Source organism: Neoarius graeffei, chromosome 21, assembly GCF_027579695.1.
Source record: "Neoarius graeffei isolate fNeoGra1 chromosome 21, fNeoGra1.pri, whole genome shotgun sequence".
NCBI lineage: Eukaryota > Metazoa > Chordata > Actinopteri > Siluriformes > Ariidae > Neoarius > Neoarius graeffei.
The window spans coordinates 56,011,867-56,037,265 of NC_083589.1; the positions used below are offsets into that span (position 1 = coordinate 56,011,867).

The following is a 25,399-nucleotide window of genomic DNA, read 5'->3' on the forward strand; positions in this document are numbered from 1 at the left end:
TATGCATGTACACTACCGTTCAAAAGTTTGGGGTCACCCAGACAATTTTGTGTTTTCCATGAAAAGTCACACTTTTATTTACCACCATAAGTTGTAAAATGAATAGAAAATATAGTCAAGACATTTTTCTGGCCATTTTGAGCATTTAATCGACCCCACAAATGTGATGCTCCAGAAACTCAATCTGCTCAAAGGAAGGTCCGTTTTATAGCTTCTCTATGGCCAAGTTTACATTAGACCGTATCTGTCTCGTTTTCTTCGCGGATGCACTGTCCGTTCACATTAAAACGCCAGGAAACGGGAATCCGCCAGGGCCCACGTATTCAACCCAGTTCGTGTCTGGTCCGGTGCTGCGTAAACATTGCGGATACGCAGTGCTGAGCTCTAGCCGACGTCGCCATTGGACAACGTCACTGTGACATCCACCTTCCTGATTCGCTGGCGTTGGTCATGTGATGCGACTGCTGAAAAACGGCGCGGACTTCCGCCTTGTATCACCTTTCATTAAAAAGAGTATAAAAGTATGAAAATACTGATGCAAATACTGCCCATTGTGTAGTTATGATTGTCTTTAGGCTTGCCCTCCTTCCACTTGCAAGTGGTGAGTGACTTGCGCATGCCCGATATGCACTGGGATCTCACACACAGCGGCTCAGTCCCGAATCACTGCTCGTGCGCTTCACTCGCGCGCTCTGTGAGTTGCGCAGGGCCGGAGTGCGCACCCTCCAGAGGGCACTTGCTGTTCAGGGCAGAGTGATTTGGAGCGCAGGATGCCTGCGGAGCCGAGCCACTGAGGAGAAATTTACACATTACACATTTCAACTTGCGTGCCGTCTTAGTCATGTGATTAGTGTATCCGTGTATTGGCGTTGCTGTGTGCACGCGAATCGTTTTAAAAACGTTAATCTGCTGATACGGTCTAATGTAAACCCCACCTAAAGAGCTCAACTGTTTTCAGCTGTGCTAACATGATTGTACAAGGGTTTTCTGATCATCCATTAGCCTTCTGAGGCAATGAGCAAACACATTGTACCATTAGAACACTGGAGTGAGAGTTGCTGGAAATGGGCCTCTATACACCTATGGAGATATTGCACCAAAAACCAGACATTTGCAGCTAGAATAGTCATTTACCACATTAGCAATGTATAGAGTGGATTTCTGATTAGTTTAAAGTGATCTTCATTGAAAAGAACAGTGCTTTTCTTTCAAAAATAAGGACATTTCAAAGTGACCCCAAACTTTTGAACGGTAGTGTACATTTACATCAGAACAAAGATACCAAACACTAGAATGAGGCGTATGAACTTACTTTATTTCGAAGACATTCAGTTTTTGACACCTTGTTAAAATGCACTGCAACATGATATAATGCTACATGCCAAATACAGTCCTATACATGAAAGTGCAACGTCACAATGGGTTAAATGTACATACTAAAGATTCATTCAAAAGTGGTTACATGTTTGGAAAGAGCTCTATTCTTAACATTTCATTCTTGGAACGACGCTTCAGAGAAAGACAGGCACACGACGACATCTGTAGCAGAACAGGCTCCTCCTCTACACACACACACGTCCTGAAAGGCACTTTCGCGTGAACACACGGCGTGCATGTGTGTGTGGGTTTGAGGGACATAAAATGTGTGTCTCTGTACGCACACACGCCGTCACGCGAGAGAGCACCAGTAGAAACAAGGTTCTTTTTTTTTTTAAGAAAAAGAAAAATACAACAACAACAAAAATAAAAAAACCACCCACTTAAAGAATCAATAAATAAGTATAAAATATTGCAGGTAGAAAAAGAAAAAACATCAAAAAACAATCAGGAAAAAGTGAGAATTATCAGAATAATTATTTGTGCATAAAAAAGTGAAAACATGGCTGTTTGGTAGTCACATGACCTCTCTGCTGATGCAACTCCTCATTTTTAAGCATATCTATACATTTGGATCAATACCTATACACCTCTCTCTCTCTCTCACACACACACACACCTGGAAGTACAGGCTGAAAATCAGAATGGTGATTACTACACTCTTAGGAAAGAAGGTTAAATCTCGAACCCTTAAGAGTTCTCGGTTTTGTCCCTCTGTGGAACCCTTCATGTTCCCCTCCTAGAGAGAACCCCTTTAAGAAGCAAAGAACCATTTTTTCCCCCCCAAGAGTGTTGGTCTGCGTCTATCGGCAGCGGTGCCAGAATGGAAGTGTTACCACGGCAACCAAAGACAGGGCGTGGCCTGACATGCTCAGGCGCACCACGCCGGCTTCTTAACACCTTCCTCATCCTTTCCTTCACCAGTCCCAAGCGACTCCACAACAGAATCTTATTAAAGCTCATTAAAAGATACAAGCGCCCTCAGTACGCCTGGTCTCCGCCCCTCCCGCGGCATCCAATCGGGTTGTGTTTCCACGATGAACAGGAAGGTTTTGTGGTGATCAAGGCTTCATGTGGTATCAGAGTGAAGGAAAAAAAAAAAAGTGGAATATTCAGTTAAAGGAGCAATAAGCAACTCTTCGGTTTCGGTTCATCATCTTGTCGGATTCCTGTCCCTCTGATTGACATGACAATATTTACATTTACAAACAAAATATCATAATATATTTTATTTATTATAATATATTATATATTTCAACAGAACATTTTGCTTACTGCTCCTTTAATACATTCAGTCTTCTTTAAATCACCTGGACGTCTTTTGAAAGCAAGGCGCTACATTCACGATCAACACCTTACATGCGATATAATCCTTGTCCCATATGATGCACCTGTGTCACTTCCTTCAACTCAAGTAAATAACTTAAATATAAACAAAGAAAGCAGCATCAAATTGTAAGGATGGCCTCTTTTTGGCAGGAATTACTCTTCATAAGGCGTAGCAAATCAAAGCACTGATAATGCATTGCACTGACTCAAAAAAAAAAAAAAAAAAAAAAAAAAAAACACAACATGATGCTTCCCAAAGCCAGACTCCCAAAAAACATCTGCAATCTCGCTCTCCATCTCTCTCTCTGCCATCTCTGAATGTGTTCCTTATAAAAGTATCTACGCACACAGACACAGGTTACGTCCTAGTCATTTTTTTTTTTTTAAAGAGAATATGCACTCACGCACGCACACCACCCTGACGACACGGTAAATGATTATAATATTGTAGACTAACTCTAGTTGACTCTTCTTGCGTGGAAGCTATTCAATATTAACACAATCACCCTGTCTGACCCTTCGTAAGCGTAATTCAGTCCTCAGGCTTATTGCCGACCCTGTTTTTCCTCAGGTTGGACCCGTTCTAGGCTCACATGGTGCCCGATTTGTCATTAGGGAAGTTCTGGGGTGGAGTCGGGGGCTGTTGAGGGGGCTGAGCGCTGGTTTTTGGCAGGATGGCAGGTTTAGGGCGCAGGGCCGGGGGGCGGAGCGTCACGCCCATGCGGGGTGAGGGAAGTGGCTCGGGGCAGCGGCGAGACGAAGGGCCAGGTAAAGGTGGCAGGGGATTGTGGGGACTCAGTGGGCTTGGTGAATCTGATGGGCTGGACAAGGTGGAGGGGGTGGAGCCTGACGGAATGGAGGGGCTGCTCTTCATCTGGTCCAGAGTGTCAAGCACCAGGTCCGGCTTCCCGCTCTGTCGCTCCAGCTCACGCAGCTCATTCAAGGCCAGGCTCATGGTCTCCTCAATATCCTGCACGTAAAAGAACACAAAAGTTCTGGCACCCTTCATGGCTAAAGCAGCACCATTAAATGTACAGTGGTGCTTGAAAGTTTGTGAACCCTTTAGAATTTTCTATATTTCTGCATAAATATGACCTAAAATATCATCAGATTTTCACACAAGTCTGAAAAGTAGATAAAGAGAACCCAGTTAAACAAATGAGACAAAAATATTATACTTGGTCATTTATTTATTGAGGAAAATGACCCAATATTACATATCTGTGAGTGGCAAAAGTATGTGAACCTTTGCTTTCAGTATCTGGTGTGAGCCCCTTGTGCAGCAATAACTGCAACTAAACGTTTGCGGTAACTGTTGATCAGTCCTGCACACCGGCTTGGAGGAATTTTAGCCCATTCCTCCATACAGAACAGCTTCAACTCTGGGATGTTGGTGGGGTTCCTCACATGAACTGCTCGCTTCAGGTCCTTCCACAACATTTGGATTGGATTAAGGTCAGGACTTTGACTTGGCCATTCCAAAACATTAACTTTATTCTTCTTTAACCATTCTTTGGTAGAATGACTTGTGTGCTTAGGGTCATTGTCTTGCTGCATGACCCACCTTCTCTTGAGATTCAGTTCATGGACAGATGTCCTGACATTTTCCTTTAGAATTCACTGGTATAATTCAGAATTCATTGTTCCATCAATGATGGCAAGCTGTCCTGGCCCAGATGCAGCAAAACAGGCCCAAACCATGATACTTCCACCACCATGTTTCACAGCTGGGATAAGGTTCTTATGCTGTAATGCAGTGGTTTCCTTTCTGCAAACATAACGCTTCTCATTTAAACCAAAATTCTATTTTGGTCTCATCCATCCACAGAACATTTTTCCAATAGCCTTCTGGCTTGTCCACATGATCTTTAGCAAACTACAGACAAGCAGCAATGGTCTTTTTGGAGAGCAGTGGCTTTATCCTTGCAACTCTGCCATGCAGACCACTGTTGTTCAGTGTTCTCCTGATGGTGGACTCATGAACATTAACATTAGCCAATGTGAGAGAGGCCTTCAGTTGCTTAGAAGTTACCCTGGGGTCCTTTGTGACCTCGCCGACTATTACACGCCTTGCTTTTGGAGTGATTGTTGTTGGTCGACCACTCCTGGGGAGGGTAACAATGGTCCTGAATTTCCTCCATTTGTACACAATCTGTCTGACTGTGGATTGGTGGAGTCCAAACACTTTAGAGATGGTTTTGTAACCTTTTCCAGCCTGATGAGCATCAACAACGCTTTTTCTGAGGTCCTCAGAAACCTCCTTTGTTCGTGCCATGATACATTTCCACAAACGTGTGTTGTGAAGATCAGACTTTGATAGATCCCTGTTCTTTAAATAAAACAGGGTGCCCACTCACACCTGATTGCCATCCCAATTGATTGAAAACACCTGACTCTAATTTCACCTTCAAATTAACTGCTAATCCGAGAGGTTCACATACTTTTGCCACTCAGAGATATGTAATATTGGATTATTTTCCGCAGTAGATAAATGACCAAGTATAATATTTTTGTCTCATTTGTTTAACTGGGTTCTCTTTATCTACTTTTAGGACTTGGGTGAAAATCTGATGATGTTTTAAGTCATATTTATTCAGAAATATAGAAAATTCTAAAGGGTTCACAAACTTTCAAGCACCACTGTATAAAATGCCCAAGTGGTGCACTGAGTGATATTTTGAGCTTAAAGCAAAGATTTCATCATCACATTCATTACAGACTACTGTCTAGGTTACTATTTTTCCACATTTTCAAAGAAAAAAAACTATATAAACGAGAAGTGCTGAGTTACAAGAATGACTGGTCAGAAGAAAGACTGGTCATTAATTTTCTATCACTGCAGCTCTGACACTCGTGCTGACTGTAATTTAAATCACAGCTTTAATGTTTATATGAACGTCTTCTCATCTGTTTCAAGAGTAACTGCACATTCACGCTGAAGGTTTCCGTCCGTTAGCGTTTTTGCCAAATTGAAATGAAAAGTGCCAAAAAAATGTCCCAAGAAAGCTTCATGCTTTGAATTGATGTGGCTATAAAGAGAAGATTTTATTACATTTAACAGAAATGATGAGTAACATCACCTACTGATATTAATGATAGTCAATGTCTATAATTTGCAAGGTACATTCAGGACTTTTTTGAATGATCATAGAATTTATGAAACATTGGGAAGCAAGAAAACCCATCTGTGGACATTAGATCTGCCAAGTTGCTTTAAAAATCGCAAGTTAACTTTAATTTATTAAAAAGAATCCATTAGTCGGAAATGAACACTGCGACAGACAGAGCAACATTAGCGAAAATGTTACATGATGTGTTCATACCACATGAACCAGGGAAGCTGGAATTTCTTACTTTCTTAAGAAGCAAAAAAAAAAGGAAGGCAATTTCTCATCCAGAGATCATGAGGTTGAATCCCAATGAACCGGGAACTCAAGAGAGCAAAACTGGCCTGTGCTCTCAGGTACCGTAGGTACTAGGGCTGCGTATCGAAATCGAAATCGCGATACGCAGAGCTACGATCCGTATCGCGATACAAGAAGGCAGAATCGCGGTACACCCTTTCAAACTTCTCCTCAGCCCAAAAACAGAGGCGCTTCCAAACTTCAATTTATGAATACTTTACTTTTTATTTAAATTACATTTTTTTAAAATATCTATTAGTAAGTCGTTTTTTCGCCGACCTGCGACAATCTTCTGCGAGTCATGCAACGTCCACACTCGCCACTGGCAGAGCATTCATTTCTTTTAAGCGGTCGCCATTCTGGTTGCGACGCGGGGAGCGAATCTGTAAACAAGCAGCTCATTGGCTGGCTAGGTGTGCCACGAGCCAATCACAATCACTTGACCGGAAAGGCATGCAGTGTTGCCAGATTGGGCGGGTTTAGGTGCTTTTTGGCTGGTTTTGAACATATTTTGGGGTGGAAAACGTTAGCAATATCTGGCAACACTGAAGGCATGTCTGCTTGGGCGGAAGCCTTCTGCGGCAGTTACATTTTGACACGCGAGCAACGTTTCACCATAAAAATTCCGTAATTTCCATCTGTTTTCCGCGATCACAGAAAATCATTGGCCCTATGAGAGTGAGACAGTGAGAGAGCCACCCCCCCCCAAAAAAAATCTTAACGGATTTACACGATTTGGAAAAATGACTTTCAGAACCGAAAAAAAACAGAGCTTCCGGCTCAACAGTATTATTTTGAGAAATAAAACAATCTTTGGATATACATTTGTTCATTTTTGCATACATATTACTCATTCTCTGCAGTGGTCTGAATTATTTGTTATTAAATAGTTAATGTAAGTAAGTAAATGTTAAGTCAAATTTACTACTTTAAAAAAACATTTTAAAAAAAATCGTGGGCGTATCGAATCGTGGGTCAAAAATCACGATATGAATCGAATCGTGAGTTGGGTGTATCGTTACAGCTCTAGTAGGTACACGTGGCATACACACACTGCCCTGTCAATTACAGCAACGGTAGCCAATCATGATCGTCTAGGAGCTCGACGGTGGATCGCGCTTTCCTCCGGGTGCGTTGTGTTACGTCCCTGCTGAACAGCATGAGCAGCAGTTTGAAAAGATGCACAATAACCTTCGCCCTCCCTGGTTAGTAGCGGTCATGTGACAGGGAGAGCTGTGTGGTGGGTGGGAACTGGCCATGAGTAAAGTTTGGAGAATATCGGGGGGAAAAATAAAAAAATATATATATATCAGTAAAACTTTAGATTCATTGGGCCTCATACAAGAACATTTTGTATTTTCCCCCCCCTTAAGCCTAGGTCACAACCGGACGTACGATTTTTTGGCCGTGCGATTTTTGGCGTTTCCCAAATCGCTGCGTTTTTTTTTTTTTGTTGTTCGTGGAGAAAGACGCGCGTTGGCCGCAAGTTAGTCTTGCAACCTGAAAAAAACGTAAGCGCCCGTAGAGTTTGACATGACAAAGAACCTCTGCAGCCAGTCTACGGCTCGAAAATCAGCACGTCACACGCGCGCCCTCCGTGCGTTTCTTGCGTTTTTTTGCACGTAGACCGGCCGTAGGAGCATGGCCGGCCGGTTGTGACCGAGGCTTTAAAAACACCCCACAGCACTCTGGATAAAACTTTCACACAGTCTTTTTTTTTTGGATTCTTATCTTAAATTCCTCTTAGCTTTTCTGTACAGTGGGCTCATTCAAGTGTGCCATGTCAGATTCAGGAAACGCCCTTAACTTGAGATAACCGTGCGTAAACATGATGGATGTTACCTGTATGTAATTCAGCACGTGGTCATGATAGCTGGAAATTAGCATAACTAATGCCCTGATGATACCATATAAGGCTACGTGTCCTCCCCCATATATCAGGAAGTGGCATCAGAGACTGTAGAGTAAATTTTAGTGTCATACAGTTTTGTAATTTTCCTTTTCACCGAGTGTCGCCTCTTCAAGGACTAACGACTTAGAACATTCTGCACCGAAACATGTTCATCTCATCATGCTCATTACGTGCGTAGCAGACGTGCGTATGAGCCAGCGATTAGAGAAGATCCAATCAGCTTTAGAGCTGATCACGCTCCCAGAGCATGATCAGAGTATGTAATGCAATAGATCTCATCTCGTCTCATCTCATTATCTGTAGCCGTTTTATCCTGTCCTTCAGGGTCGCAGGCAAGCTGGAGCCTATCCCAGCTGACTACGGGCGAAAGGCGGGGTACACCCTGGACAAGTCGCCAGGTCATCACAGGGCTGACACATAGACACAGACAGCCATTCACACTCACATTCACACCTACGCTCAATTTAGAGTCACCAGTTAACCTAACCTGCATGTCTTTGGGGGAAACTGTGGGGGAAACCGGAGCACCCGGAGGAAACCCACGCGGACACGGGGAGAACATGCAAACTCCGCACAGAAAGGCCCTCGCCGGCCACGGGGCTCGAACCCGGACCTTCTTGCTGTGAGGCGACAGCGCTAACCACTACACCACCGTGCCACCCGCCTTTGATTATAATATAAATATTATACAGAATAGTGTTGTGTGTATTTTGGTTGAACACTGCATCACTGACCTGTGCCATGGTGTGTGTGTTGAGTGTGCGTGTACGCTGTTCAGGGACACTGCAGTGCAGTGCGGATGGGGACTGGCGGATGGGTGGACTCTCCCGCTCCCTGTCTCTACGCAGAGACTCGTGACGGTTGATGCTGGAGCTCAGAGTGCCGTTGGTGGTGGTGTTGGACGAGTTGCTGCTGTTGTGTCCTGCACGGCGGCGCGTCGTTTCGGGGCTGTCCTGGTGTCCGCTGTGTCCACGCAGCAGCTCCCGTGGGCTGAAGTGGCCCGTCACGGTCACGGTAACCGGCGGCGAGCTGCGCTCCAGACCGTTGCCATGGCAATGACCAGGGGCACGGCGCAGGAGGGCCTCAGTCCTCTTCCTGTGACTGGATGTAGAGATAATAATAAGGGTGATGAATGAGTTAATAAAGAATGAGACGAATTTGCTCTGTGGGGGTCAGTAATTCGGTTTTGTGGGAAAGTTTCGCTGTCAAAGTGTCTAACAGTGTGAAACGTGTGACTCAGGCCTCGGTTCTAGTCAAGTGGAATGGAATTTCCTCAGTACAAGACCTCATATTCCTCACAGCTGCACTCTGATGAAGGAAAATAAAAAAAAAAAAAAGTCTCCGAGGGTGAGTATGTGTCTTTGAAGAACATGAGGGTTTCTCTTCCATTTCTGTTGTGAATTGAGAAATGAGTAAGCGTGTGCGCTCACCGGCTGATGAAGGTTTCTGGAATTCTGGGTTCAGTTGGGGAGGTCAGGGATCTCCTGGAGTTTACTTCATCTGTCGGAGTGCTGCTGTGTTCACTGTCTGCTTTCTGACTCAGCGTGTCTGACATGGCCTCCTCACTGAAACCACAACGATGCTGTTAGCTTAGCTTATCCATCATTAACACAGTCGGCCCTGAAATAACCCCTAAAATCAGTGGGACCGAAAGAAAATCATATTTAACAATTATTCGCTGAAGGTGAAGTGAATATCAGGAATTATTATACATACAGGACACATTTTCGATGAAAAAAAAAAAAATAAAAAACACGTGTTCTATTCCCTTCTAGCGGGTTTCATTCATTTGGTTTGATAGCATGCAATATTGTTAGCCTATTGCTTATGCTACATGTATTACAGTGGTGCTTGAAAGTTTGTGAACCCTTTAGAATTTTCGATATTTCTGCATAAATATGACCTAAAACATCATCAGATTTTCACACAAGTCCTAAAAGTAGATAAAGAGAAGCCAGTTAAACAAATGAGACAAAAATATTATACTTGGTCATTTATTTATTGAGGAAAATGATCCAATATTACATATCTGTGAGTGGCAAAAGTATGTGAACCTTTGCTTTCAGTATCTGGTGTGACCCCCTTGTGCAGCAATAACTGCAACTAAACGTTTGCGGTAACTGTTGATCAGTCCTGCACACTGGCTTGGAGGAATTTTAGCCCGTTCCTCCGTACAGAACAGCTTCAAATCTGGGATGTTGGTGGGTTTCCTCACATGAACTGCTCGCTTCAGGTCCTTCCACAACATTTCGATTGGATTAAGGTCAGGACTTTGACTTGGCCATTCCAAAACATTAACTTTATTCTTCTTTAACCATTCTTTGGTAGAACGACTTGTGTGCTTAGGGTCGTTGTCTTGCTGCATGACCCACCTTCTCTTGAGATTCAGTTCATGGACAGATGTCCTGACATTTTCCTTTAGAATTCACTGGTATAATTCAGAATTCATTGTTCCATCAATGATGGCAAGCCATCCTGGCCCAGATGCAACAAAACAGGCCCAAACCATGATACTACCACCACCATGTTTCACAGATGGGATAAGGTTCTTATGCTGGAATGCAGTGTTTTCCTTTCTCCAAACATGAGGCTTCTCATTTCAACCAAAATGTTCTATTTTGGTCTCATCCTTCACAAAACATTTTTCCAATAGCTGTCTGGCTTGTCCACGTGATATTTAGCAAACTGCAGATGAGCAGCAATGTTCTTTTTGGAGAGCAGTGGCTTTCTCCTTGCAAGCCTGCCATGCACACCATTGTTGTTCAGTGTTCTCCTGATGGTGGACTCATGAACATTAATATTAACCAACGTGAGAGAGGCCTTCAGTTGCTTAGAAGTTACCCTGAGGTCCTTTGTGACCTCGCCGACTATTACACGCCTTGCTCTTGGAGTGATCTTTGTTGGTTGACCACTCCTGGGGAGGGTAACAATGGTCTTAAATTTCCTGCATTTGTACACAATCTGTCTGACTGTGGATTGGTGGAGTCCAAACTCTTTAGAGATTGTTTTGTAACCTTTTCCAGCCTGATGAGCATCAACAATGCTGTTTCTGAGGTCCTCAGAAATCTCCTTTGTTCGTACTATTATACACTTCCAGAAACATGTGTTGTGAAGATCAGACTTTGATAGATCCCTGTTCTTTAAATAAAACAGGGTGCCCACTCACACCTGATTGTCATCCCATCGATTGAAATCACCTGACTCTAATTTCACCTTCAAATTAACTGCTGATCCTAGAGGTTCACATACTTTTGCCACTCACAGATATGTAATATTGGATCATTTTCCTCAATAAATAAATGACCAAGTATAATATATTTGTCTTATTTGTTTAACTGGGTTCTCTTTACCTACTTTTAGGACTTGTGTGAAAATCTGATGATGTTTTAGGTCATATTTATGCAGAAATATAGAAAATTCTAAAGGGTTCACAAACTTTCAAGCACCACTGTACGTCACTCTACCCAATGGAGAATGAGCGTTGAATATGGTTTACGATATTGCATGGTTGTCAAAACAACATGACATCACATGTTGGAGCTGATGTGAATATCCAACGAGAACGTTTTCTGCTGCGCATGTGGACAATCATTTCTGTGCTCACCGGGAAAGAGAAAGACGTGTTGAACACCCGAAAGGCTACCAAAACTTCATTAGGTATTCTTCATGCATATTTACAAGAGGAAAAACATACCAACGGACATCGAAAAACTGGAAAAGAGACGCATTGGAGATGTAAAACTTCCGTGCTAGTGAGCGACTGTGACAATTTGTAAAACAAACATGGCTACCAGATTTGCTTCATTAAATATGGAAGATTTTGAGAGAATTTTGGCTGTCAGGTCGCGCCGCTGTGTGTAGCTGTCGATATTGATTTTAAAAGTAACTCGGTAAATTACACAGAGAAATGAATACTTAAGTCTGAGTGAAAAATACTGTGGTGAGCGTGCAGCATGTAAGAAGAGTCTGGAGACAGAAATCTTAGTTTCTTGGTTGTTAGTCTGTGCTACTTGCTCTCGATAGCACTGGCTTGACTGCTTTATTAGCATGCGCTAACACTACTGACGAACGCTACACCAGCTGGAAGGTGACTGTACTGCTGCACTGACAATGCCAACTCGTGGGTAAGCTAGCGTTGGCGTTCAAGAATGCTGATATGAAGAGTGTATGTATAATAATAATAATAATAATAATAATATTGGCTGGCTTTTTTTCGTAGTCCATCAGATATATTCCATTCAGCTACTTGTCTTCGACTCGTTCAATATCATGCTCACTGAATGGAATATATCCGATACACCATGAAAAAAAAAGCCAGCCAATATTATTTAAATAATACCCCAGACGAAGTCGAGGTTATTATTCACCGAGCCGGAGGTGGATAAACTGTTTCATCATCAATGCACAGGTGATCATTTTAAAAAATTAATGTTAAAAAAAAATTTATTTCAAACTTAAAGTGGCATGCAAATGTAATAAAGGCGCGGCGCAGACTTGTGTCATTTATCGATGCCGACTCACATAAAATACTTTGTTCTGAAATCGATAAAATAAATCACAATTCCACCTTACCTTTAACCAAACTTCATAGCATCTTTAGTGCTTTTAGAAACAGCATTTTCTTTCATAATTTGTAATTCTTCCTCACTTCCAGTGATTAAGCGATTGGCCACCATTTTGCAGAGTCACTCGAGGTGATTATCGAGAAATAGTCCGAATCTCTCGACCAAACAACGCGCGATTTTCTACAAACACCTGCATACTTAAACTAAATACCAATAATTAATGATGAGCACTGCAGTAACTATACAGCTGGGTCTAATAATCCGAGTCGACCAAACACTGTAGATTGAAACAAATCAACAACTGTGTGAAATATTTTCTCTCACTCACTCTCTTATGCTTGGTGTATGAACCAAAACTATAAATCCACTGACATCTGGTTTACAACGATGGCCTCGGAGGTGTTATCAAGTAAACTTCGAGCTAAAGGAAATCGCTGTGCTCTGTGGTACAGGAAGCCGCACACGTTGGTTCTCCACTGGATTTATGGTGCAGTATCACTTTAAAGCTCTCAAGGTTTCGTTGAATAATTCCTGGAAGGGTTCAACTTGGGACATTTTATGATCAGAATATCCTGTACGAATCAAATTTTAGATGAAATTTTTTAAGGAGTGGGTACGCAATAGCTATGCATCATCAGCTACCCAAGAAAAATGTTTATCTAATTGAAATTCAGACTACAAAACATGCACTATATGGAAGTAGGGGTTAAATTCAGACATGGCTACTGTATTTGTGTAAATTTTTATATAAAACTGGTTTTGTGAATAGTACATTGATTGATGAGTCCAATCAATACACACATGCTATAACACACTATTAAAACTCTTAAGCCCAGGATAGAATACTGACCCAATCAGAATGGTGTAGTTTATGACTCTGCATGTAACGCTCCACCCAATTCACTATTCATTTCGATTCACGATACTGGCTTCATGATTAGATTTTCGCACAATATTTAAAAAAATAAATAAATAAATGAAGAAAATTATATTACTGAAAAAGCACAACATTTATTTTCCTATTTTTATCAACTTATTAATTTTGTTAAATAAAAAATTTTTCATTTTCTTAATAACCAACAATAATTATTTTACCTACATTTCTAAAGGTTAACTAAAACATTCCTTTTATTAAAAAATGAAGAAAAAAAGTTAAGACATCTGCCTTTTTTTAATAAACATTTATGAACATTTCTACTACCTTCATTTTTCCTTTCTGCTTCCCTTTTCTTTAGTTTTCAGCAGTCTGTACAAAGAGCTCTGATTTCTTGTTAAATTTACATGGAAAGTCAATCACACAGCAGCTCTTTCCCATTATAGATCTACTTGTGTGTTTTGGCAGCATTAGAGCTGTGTTACTTCCATCTAGAGTGAAGTCACATGCATGCCTGCTATTATATATTATTGCACCCTCTGCTGTTTAAACAACGCAACTGCAGCTAGGAAAAACAAAGATTACACAGCCCGGTAATAATCACGAGTCATTTTCTATTTCATGGATTTGAATAGTCATAAATTTGTATCGTTGCATGCCTATTTATGATCCTGAATTACCTGGGATTTACACTCCATGTCTTTTATGACTGATTTGTCAGATATTATGGTTGACACTACTGAAAAATAACATTGAAATCTTGCTCAGGGAACTACGAGGACATCATAACTAATGAAAAAAACAAAACAGATATTAGACTCAGACTTTTGTACCCTGCTATACGTAGTACCATCAGCAGATGTGTTGTGTAATCCTTCTGTAATGTGTGCGTGTTCAGCTCTGCACTCACTCCTGCAGTGTGATATACTGGTGTGGTATGAGTCCATCAGTGCCGTTACACCGTCCCTCCCACCAGTCCTCAGAAGCCCTTTGGAAGAGTAGCAGAGATGCTCCCTTCTTAAAGGTCAGCTCACGGCCTGAGCGCCCTACATAGTCAAACTTCGCTACGGCCTCCACCGGCTCACTCTCTGCAAGATGCACAGAGAAAGTAAACAGACTTAGTTTAGAACCTATCAACAAAGTATGGAGCAAGTTTGCCAAGAGACAGCTCGATACTTTTCAATACAACCCCGATTCCAAAAAAGTTGGCACAAAGTACAAATTGTTAATAAAAACAGAATGCAATAATTTACAAATCTCAAAAACGGATATTGTATTCACAATAGAACATAGACAACATATCAAATGTCAAAAGTGAGACATTTTGAAATTTCATGCCAAATATTGGCTCATTTGAAATTTGATGACAGCAAGACATCTCAAAAAAGTTGGGACAGGGGCAATAAGAGGCTGGAAAAGTTAAAGGTACAAAAAAGGAACAGCTGGAGGACCAAATTGCAACTCATTAGGTCAATTGGCAATAGGTCATTAACATGACTGGGTATAAAAAGAGCATCTTGGAGTGGCAGCGGCTCTCAGAAGTAAAGATGGGAAGAGGATCACCAATCCCCCTAATTCTGCACCGACAAATAGTGGAGCAATATCAGAAAGGAGTTCGACAGTGTAAAACTGCAAAGAGTTTGAACATATCATCATCTACAGTGCATAATATCATCAAAAGATTCAGAGAATCTGGAAGAATCTCTGTGCGTAAGGGTCAAGGCCGGAAAACCATACTGGGTGCCCGTGATCTTCGGGCCCTTAGACAGCACTGCATCACATACAGGCATGCTTCTGTATTGTAAATCACAAAATGGGCTCAGGAATATTTCCAGAGAACATTATCTGTGAACACAATTCACCGTGCCATCCGCCGTTGCCAGCTAAAACTCTAGTTCAAAGAAGAAGCCGTATCTAAACATGATCCAGAAGCGCAGACGTCTTCTCTGGGCCAAGGCTCATTTAAAATGGACTGTGGCAAAGTGGAAAACTGTTCTGTGGTCAGATGAATCAAAATTTGAAGTTCTTTATGGAAATCAGGGACGCCGTGTCATTCGGACTAAAGAGGAGAAGGACGACCCAAGTTATCAGTGCTCAGTTCAGAAGCCTGCATCTCTGATGGTATGGGGTTGCATTAGTGCGTGTGGCATGGCAGCTTACACATCTGGAAAGACACCAATGCTGAAAGGTATATCCAGGTTCTAGAGCAACATATGCTCCCATCCAGACGACGTCTCTTTCAGGGAAGACCTTGCATTTTCCAACATGACAATACCAAACCACATACTGCATCAATTACAGCATCATGGCTGCGTAGAAGAAGGGTCCGGGTACTGAACTGGCCAGCCTGCAGTCCGGATCTTTCACCCATAGAAAACATTTGGCGCATCATAAAACGGAAGATATGACAAAAAAGACCTAAGACAGTTGAGCAACTAGAATCCTACATTAGACAAGAATGGGTTAACATTCCTATCCCTAAACTTGAGCAACTTGTCTCCTCAGTCCCCAGACGTTTACAGACTGTTGTAAAGAGAAAAGGGGATGTCTCACAGTGGGAAACATGGCCTTGTCCCAACTTTTTTGAGGTGTGTTGTCATGAAATTTAAAATCTAATTTTTCTCTTTAAATGATACATTTTCTCAGTTTAAACATTTGATATGTCATCTATGTTCTATTCTGAATAAAATATGGAATTTTGAAACTTCCACATCATTGCATTCCGTTTTTATTTACAATTTGTACTTTGTCCCAACTTTTTTGGAATCGAGGTTGTAGAAGTATAGCAACAATAAAAAACATTGTGTGTTTTCCCCATCTAGAAAAAAACAAAAAGAAAATATAACTCAGTTTACAACACAGCGTTTCACGTCATGGCACAAATATCAGACCAAATCACCGGGCTTCATTTAAAAAAAAAAAAAAAGGCTTAGGTATTCTGGGTTGGAATTTTATAGAAGTTTTTCTTCCACAACTGTAACGCAGATATAGGACATAATAGCGGGAACCTAAACACCCCCCGTCTCCTCTGTTCCAACACTAATAGGACTATCAGAGAGATTTACCCTCTTCACTGGTCTGCGTTTCAGTGCCGCCATCTTGTTCTCCTTCCTCAAACACTCCTGGCTCACTGTATGGACTCTCACTGGAAGAGAAAGAAAAATAGACAAAAGACTTTTCAGAAGGCAAAACATTTACTTAAATTTCACAGCTGTGGTTTACGATTTTAAAACCGGTAGCACTGATGCTAAAACAGTCACAAGGTTTGTAGCACAACCTACAATATTTATAAAAAATATTCAGTACTGTGCACAAGTCTTAGGCCACATCCACACGACAACGGCAACGTGATGTTATTTAAAAAAAATATCGCCTCCAAATGGGCAACGATCAGTAGAAATCAGGTCCATATGGCAACGCAACGCTTGCTGAAAACGATGCAATACACATGCCACACCTCTAGGGGCGCTGTAAGACGGTCCCTTCGGACACACCAGAACAACCCATACGAAAAAGAACAGTAAAGAACTTAAGAGTTTACCACTGTCTTAGTAGTAAATCCTTATAAATATAAATAAATATATATGCCATGTATGATTTACTCCTGAAAGTGGCCCATTTTGCATTTTCCTCATACAAATTTTTTATGAAAATCTAGTATGTATGAAGTGAACATTGTGCATGGTTTTTACAGATAATGTGTATGATGAATTACACTGTCTTTGTATGCTTCATGTAATGTTTGTAGTTTTAAATTATATTTTACAGTTTAAAATGTACATGCCTTTTATATGTAAATCCAACACGTGGATTTACATATAAAAGGCATGTACATTTTAAACTGTAAAATATAATTTAAAACTACAAACATTACATGAAGCATACAAAGACAGTGTAATTCATCATACACATTATCTGTAAAAACCATGCACAATGTTCACTTCATACATACTAGATTTTCATAAAAAATTTGTATGAGGAAAATGCAAAATGGGCCACTTTCAGGAGTAAATCATACATGGCATATATATTTATTTATAAATCCTTATAAGGATTTATCCTTATATTTATAAGGATTTACTACTAAGACAGTGGTAAACTCTTATAAGTTCTTTACTGTTCTTTTTCGTATGGGAATAGAAGTAAGGACGCATGCGCATAAACTATTATGCGCGAGACTTCATATTAGCCACAAAGTCAGGAAAATCTGTTCGTAAAATTACATTATAATGACCAAATACAATGAAAAGTATTTTTCCAGTCTCACCTGTGAAAGGTAATCCCATGTGATCTCGTTTGGACGGTAAACCTGTTGGTACAGTTAAACGCAGCTAATCTTTATTCTCCGCTTTGACCTTTCCAATATGGCGGCGAGGATGACGTACGCGGAAGGCGGCGTCTTTAATGGTCCGGAATAAATTGAATACTACACGTTGATGGATTAATTTGCTGTTTCTCACCTGTGAAAGGTAATCCCATGTGATCTCCTTTGGACGGTAAACCTGTTGGTACAGTTAAACGCAGCTAATCTTTATTCTCCGCTTTGACCTTTCCAAAATGGCGACGAGGATGACGTACGCGGAAGGCGGCGTCTTTAATTGTCCGGAATAAATTGAATGATACACGTTGATGGATTAATTTGCTTTTCTACGCCCTTTTTTGAGGAATGTACTGTAGGACTTAAACCATCATCTGAAGAGGTGAGATCGCTCCTTTTTTCCCCTTATTTTTGCTGGCGGGATTGACTCTGCCCTAAGGGCTATTCTCTCTCTCTCTCACTTTGCACCAGGCATTACACAATAAATATTCACAGTGAAAATATTTTGTAAGCGCGTTTCATGAACCAAGTTATAGGATTTCTTGACAACTCGCATCGCATCGCAATGAGATCATTGGCACTACTGGTGTTAAGAATCAGACCATTTTATAAATGAATATTTTGCTGTAGAGCTGCAGTGTTTGTACAATTGCATGTTTTTGCTTCACTATTACTGTCACTATTCTGCTTCTTGCATTACTACTGTGAACTAACACTGAGCATAATAATAATAATAATAATAATAATAATAATAATAAATATCCAAGCTCGTGTTTCACTCTCACTAGTGCTCTGTAAGGCTTTATCCTGGTGATATTCGTTACACTTCTACCCGGCGTGAAGCATTCAGTCATGTGGTTGTGACGTCATCGTAAACAAATCCGTTTTACTCATCCAGACGACTTCACAACGGCAACGTTGCCAGATCTTTCCACTCTGGAACCCGTTCTCAAAAAGATTGCGTTTTGGGCACCCAAAACGCCGGCGCCGTGTGGACGCCAGGCCTAAACGATAAGCAATTGTATCGGAGTCACCTGAATCCGTTGCCGTGTGGACAGGGCCTTAGGCACCCTATGTTTTTTTCATACAAACTTTGTTATAGATTTCTATTTTATGGCTTCTATGTTATCGAGTCAAAACATTACAAAAACATTTCAGAGTTCCAAATGTTCGTTTTCCAGAACAAAATTAAAATGTTGGGGGGGGGGGAGATTTGTATCTGAGCAGCATATTCCACAAGAGAGCACTTTCCAGATTAAAATAAGAAAGCATAATGAAGGCTACTGGATTTTGGTGCAAAATGAAGAAGCGAGTGTGACAGTCAAAGTGTCCAGAAGAACTGTGGCTGGTTCTGGAAGATGCTCAGTAAAACCTACAGCTCATTTCCTCATAAAACTGCACTCACTGGACCTCAGACTACTATTTTTATTTTATTTTATATATTTTTTTAAAGCAAGGGGTCGTCTCACACCAAATACTGACTTTGTTTTATTACCTCCGCCAAGGAGGTTATGTTTTCGGTAGCGTTGGTTTGTTTGTTTGTTGGTTTGTCTGTTAGCAACATTACGGAAAAAGTAATGAACGGATTGCTCTGAAAATTTTTCCAGAGGTGTGACCAGGCACAAGTAACAATCCATTAAATTTTGGCGGTGATCCGGATCACCTTCTGGATCCCGGATTTTTTTAAAGGATTAACTTTTTCCCCATTGAAATGAATGGACGCGCGACGCAAAAAAACAGATCTTTTCCTTCTGTAGGCCAAACTGTAAGGTCTAAAGTCATGCAACTTGGTACACTGATAGAGGAGTGGACCCTGATTGATTTTATCAAGTTTCCTGTTGGTAGGTCTCACGCTCTATCGCCACTAACTGATCGTTCATGCACGTAACTTTTGATCCGTACGTCCAATTTTCATAAGTCTGGTGCTGTTGGAATCCTTGGAGCTAGACGATTCCAACGGACCCCATGATGTCATTCTCTGCTTAATTAGATTTTCCGCCATTTTGAATTTTGTCCAAAGTGAAGGTACAGTAGAGTGACCCTGGCCGCATGTTTTGTCCGATCATTACGAAACTTGGCACACATGATTTCCAGTCCATGCCTAATGAATGATGTTCGTTTCGCTCTCATATGTCAAAGCGTTCACCCATGGCAGCCAATCAAAATTGATGGCGAAGCCACCAAACAGGAAGTGAGCTCATATCACGGAAACGCTTTGACATATCAAGACCATATTTAGTGGCATGACTTTGGACGCCATCCAAACTACCCTCATCAAATATGGTGTCATTTGGCCACTCGAGGGCGTCACAATTAGCAAAAACGTATTTTGGCTCATATCTCAGAAACGCTTTGACGTATCAAGACCATATTTGTTGAGATGACTTTCGGCACCAGTTCATACACCCTCATCAAATTTGGCGTCATTTGGCCACTAGGGGGCGCCACAATAAGCAAACACGTGTTTTGGGTCATATCTCTTTACGGATTTAGAGTCACATCTACATTTTCATGTTAGTGATGCTCTGGGATGTCCCTGTAAAGAACCTTGCCAGCCTGTCATCTCCGTATGAGAATCCGCCTCGTGTCTCGGCCAAACTTTTGCGTGTTGACACAAAACTTGTCGTGTGGGCGTGTGGTCGCCTCTCTTGCCGGGTCGCCATGGCGGTGCACCTGAGCAAGCACACTTTCGCATTTTCTCCGGAAATGCATTCTAGTTATTATTATTACCTCCGCCAGGGAGGTTATGTTTTCGGTAGCGTTGGTTTGTTTGTTTGTTGGTTGGTTTGTCTGTTAGCAACATTACGGAAAAAGTAATGAACGGATTGCTTGGAAATTTTTTCCAGAGGTGTGACTGGGCACAAGTAACAATCCATTAAATTTTGGCGGTGATCCAGATCACCTTCTGGATCCCGGATTTTTTTAAAGGATTCTTGGCGGAGGTCTGCACTCTCCGAGTGCTTTTCTAGTTTATTATGGCTTACCGATTACTGTTTGTAGTATTTTTTTTAATGTTGAAACATTTCATTTCACTTCATTTTTAATCCATTTTTGGTCTACAGCATTTCTTTACAGGTGCCTAAGACTTTTACACAGGACTGTAACTCCAACTGCAGAACCAAAAACCTCCATAGTTTTACTTTCAACAAAATGGTTGTATGATGTAACTGTGTTATAACAAAGTATTTAGGCAGAAAACTAAAACTCCATTAAGATTCTGAACCCTAAGTACACATCCACAGATAATGTCTATGAGCAAGGAAAGGTTTTTTTAATTTTATTTTAATTTTTAAAGGATTGCAACTCACCGAATTTTTCTATAAAACACAAGGACAAACTGCAGGTTGTACATTACTTCAAAATACAGTATTATTAATGAAAATTACTCCAAGTTACACAAAGTAATTGCAATAACAACCCATACTGCATGCAGAACATATGCCAACAGAGAGTGTGTGTGTGTGTGTGTGTGTGTGTGTGTGTGTGATGTACAATGTCATATCAACTACCATAAATACCCAAACAGAACTTGTGAACACGACATGCTCAACATTTAGCCAGTTAAAATGATGGAAACACGCTACCTCTAATGGCTGTTAGCAAACAGGACACTTAGCATCAACTAGCAAATGTCTCAGGCTAAGTATATTAATACAGACATTGTAAAGGCACACTGACGATAAAAAACTAGACAGAATTGTCAGGAATATTAACATTTCCCTCAGATATGTTGGTTATTTAAAGAACAGACTTTGTAAAAAAATATATATACAGTATAAATTAAATGCTTAGCTTAGCATTTACAAACCTAAGCATGCCAACAACACTCCCATATGGAAAAGAAATAGAAGAAACTTATTAAAAAAAATATATAAAACTTTCCATCACCTTCAGTTTATGTTTCATGTATTGTGCATCATATTAGGAATATGATTTACTTCTGAAAGTGGCCACTTTTGCATTACTGTCATATATTGTTCTGATAAATACGCAAATCATACAAGTTTCATTTTGTTCAAATTTACTAAGGATCTTATATCTGGTTTCACTGTTGTATGCTTTACATACAAGTTTCAGACAAAGGACATACACATTTTATAAGATTTATCTACATCTTTTCCTATGGAAGCCGAGAGAGGCCCTTCATATAATCCTTTTTTTTTTATTCACCTTGTTATCCCGAGATAACGACATAATTAATTCACGATCTCAAGAAAACAACACAACTCATTCGAGATCTCGAGAAAACAAAACCGTTATTCCGAGATAACGACATAATTAATTCAGGATCTCGAGAAAACAACACAACTAATTTGAGATCTCGAGAAAACAAAACAATTATTCTGTGATCTCGAGAAAACAGCTGAGAAATGGTTCATTCAGGTGCGCCAAGAGACTTGTGATATGCTGACTTTGGGGCTATTTCTCATTCTGTATAGACGCAACTTTGGTCATTAGAATGTCTGGAATAATCGATCACCTAATAAGGCAATATTTTGATCAGGGGTTGACACAGGGAGAGACTGCATTAAGTCTTTTAATAAGGGATAATTTCAAAATTAGTCCGCGGCACCTCCGCAGAAGACTGGCCCCCCTCTCTCTCAAGGCATCGTAAAAAGCCATTTCTGCTCTGTTACATGTCCGCTGATTTCTAAGTCTTCGTTGTCTGACCCACAGGGGGCGCAGCTCTGCTAGAAATCTCAGCTGTTTTCTCGAGATCATGAAATAATTGTTTTGTTTTTTCGAGATCACGGAATAATTGTCATGTTTTCTCGAGATCACTGAATAATTGTTTTGTTTTCTCGAGATCTCGAATTAGTTGTGTTGTTTTCTCGACATCCTGAATTAATTATGTCGTTATCTCGGGATAACAAGGTGAATAAAAAAAGATTCGCCTCTCTTGGCTTCCGTATTTTTCCATATGGGCTAGCACATTCTATGGATTCTTCCATACTGAAAAACACCAACATTGTGTCGTAACTTGGAAATGCTCTGCTGTAAGAAAAAAAAAAAAAAAAAGGCTTTTGAAGTTGTGAATATAGTCATGTTGAATCAATAAACACTGTACGCGCAACACTATTATACTATATTTATGGCAAAGAATCAGAGCGTCATCATGCCGTAACTAGCAAAACCTAGAAAATCAGACATGACTTTTAGCACCAGATATGAAGGAGGTAATATTTGTATCGTGGTTATAAGGACCACATGCAGTTCACACTAGGAATTAAACAGTGATCAAGCTGGAAGGGAATTTTCTCTGAGGACGGTGTGATAAATGCAGCTCACCACAACGATTTGATTCGATTCATCTCAGGGTTTCAGGACATGAAATAATGAATTGGTAGAACTCCGTTTCAATTTTCTTTTACTGCAATATGTTACAAAACACTCAATTCAAATATGTTCCCTTTGCTGAATAGATCATTAGCTCGCTAATTTACCAGAGTGAACTAATGCGAGCCAACTAATGAATATTAATATAAATTGGCCCCGTTTGCAAATATTCATATCTCCTGGGTGGTGAAAAAAAGAAAAAACATACAGACAGGATTTTCAGACAGAAAATGTGGGATGCCTTTATATCAATCAAAAAATAAATAAAATATGAGCCATTCCACCGAATTGGTGCCATTTCTGTCCCTAGAAAATTATATGTATAAATGCACATAAAAATGTACTTTAAAATACATTTCCTTATTACGCAGAATGTCCTGCACATTGATCTGATTTCAAATTTAAGATATATAATTGTAAGGATTAATAAAAACTACCTAAAAACACTGAAAAATAGCATGTGTTACCTGTCCCCGCACTCTAACTTTATACTTAACTATGAAATATTATTAAATGAATTGGGCAGCACGGTGGTGTAGTGGTTAGCACTGTCGCCTCACAGCAAGAAGGTTCTGGGTTTGAGCCCAGTGACTGACCGGGGCCTTTCTGTGTGGAGTTTGCATGTTCTCCCCGTGTCCGCGTGGGTTTCCTCCGGGTGCTCCGGTTTCCCCCACAGTCCAAAGACATGCAGGTTAGGTTAACTGGTGACTCTAAATTGACCGTAGGTGTGAATGTGAGTGTGAATGGTTGTCTGTGTCTATGTGTCAGCCCTGTGATGAGCTGGCGACTTGTCCAGGGCGTACCCCGCCTTTCGCCCGTAGTCAGCTGGGATAGGCTCCAGCTTGCCTGCAACCCTGTAGAACAGGATAAAGCAGCTAGAGATAATGAAATGAGATGAAATATTATAATTAAAATCTTTCAGAAACAGTATTTCTTTTGCACTGTGTGACTCCATATCCTATCCATGGTTTAAATATTTTTTCATAAGAAATCCACAATATCTTAGTTAAAATACACATTTTAGTCGTGTCCCTGGGTTTTCACTCAGTCCTGTTACCCAAATATATTACACCATCTGACAAATTTGGAACATTCCATAAATCACATGCTCAACAGGAAGTTACATCAGTTGTGTCTTCCGAAGGCCATGGGAAGACCAAAAGTTAGTTCTCTCATTTACTTTTCTGTATTTTTGATGATTTTTTTTTTAACTTTGACTGATGAGGTCAAGGTCAACATACTGTCCTGTTACTTAAATTATTTCTTAGATATTTGTTTATTTTAAAAATGCAGATTTTTGGTAAATCACTAGAATGTGCTAAGTGTGGTCATGCTATTAGCGATGACGCCATGTGGCTTAATTCCATGTATTAGCTAATCCTAGGCTAAAAACTCAGTCCTGTTACTTTCAGTTCTGTTACTCATATAGAGTATGCAGCCATCTTTGACTTCCAAACCTTGTAAAAAAAAAAAATAAAATAACGTAGCCTGAGGTTGACCAATACACATTTTGAATAGTTAAATATGTGTGTTATTATAATCAGTGTTGAAAAGATATAACAAATTAAGTTTAATTTGGGAGTGGTACAACAAGCAAATGGCACCCATTCGGTGGAATGTCCCATATATATATAAAAATTTAAGTGTGAACACATGCTAGTGTCGAAATTCAAGGAAAGTTAAGGTAGCTCAGAAATCAGAAATTCATTTAACCCTGTCAAGCAAACAGCACAGTATGGATTACAGCATTAGTTTTTAGTAATTTTTCAAAGACGTCTTAGGAAAATGTTAATATTTACGACAATCTTGTCTTGTCTAACTGCATTGTAACAACCTCCCACAACTTTAACCCTGAGGGTATTTTCTGGTACTAATAATTTTGGCATGCTCCGATTTCGTCGTCAATTTCACATACATGTCAACCTATACGGAATGTCCGTATTTTATACGGATTTGATTCAATAAACGTAGTATACGGGCGTACAAATAAAGTTATACGGATTCTTTAAAGGTCCCATGGCATGAAATTTTCACTTTCTGAGTTTTTTTAATGTTAAAATGAGTTCCTCTGACCTTCTTAAGTCACCCCAGTGGCTAGAAATTTCATAATGTGTAAACCAAACTATGCCCAACATTTGAGAATGGCGCGTCGATAAACTCTTCCCTTTACTATGTCAGCAAGGGAGATGATCCCCACGCCCCCCCTCTGGATTCCCACCCACTGTATGAATTGCCCGCTCAGTTGTAGTGAGGAGACCATAGAGGACACAACAACATGGCATC

The 25,399-nt window shown here is 40.4% G+C and overlaps 1 protein-coding gene across 3 annotated transcripts in view; it reads right to left on the reverse strand.

Annotated features, from left to right (window-relative positions):
- Positions 1-1,306: 1,306 nt before the first annotated feature.
- srgap1b (SLIT-ROBO Rho GTPase activating protein 1b) overlaps positions 1,307-25,399 on the reverse strand; it is a 126,737-nt gene continuing 102,644 nt past the window's right edge. For all 3 annotated transcript variants that reach the window (XM_060903394.1, XM_060903392.1, XM_060903393.1), the window contains 5 exons: positions 16,527-16,606; positions 14,372-14,549; positions 9,453-9,587; positions 8,757-9,123; positions 1,307-3,676 (listed from right to left, as the gene is read on the reverse strand). In XM_060903394.1, coding sequence (XP_060759377.1) covers positions 3,296-3,676; positions 8,757-9,123; positions 9,453-9,587; positions 14,372-14,549; positions 16,527-16,606 — 1,141 coding nt within the window. In that variant the 3' untranslated portion in view covers positions 1,307-3,295. The remainder of the gene's footprint in view (positions 3,677-8,756; positions 9,124-9,452; positions 9,588-14,371; positions 14,550-16,526; positions 16,607-25,399) is intronic.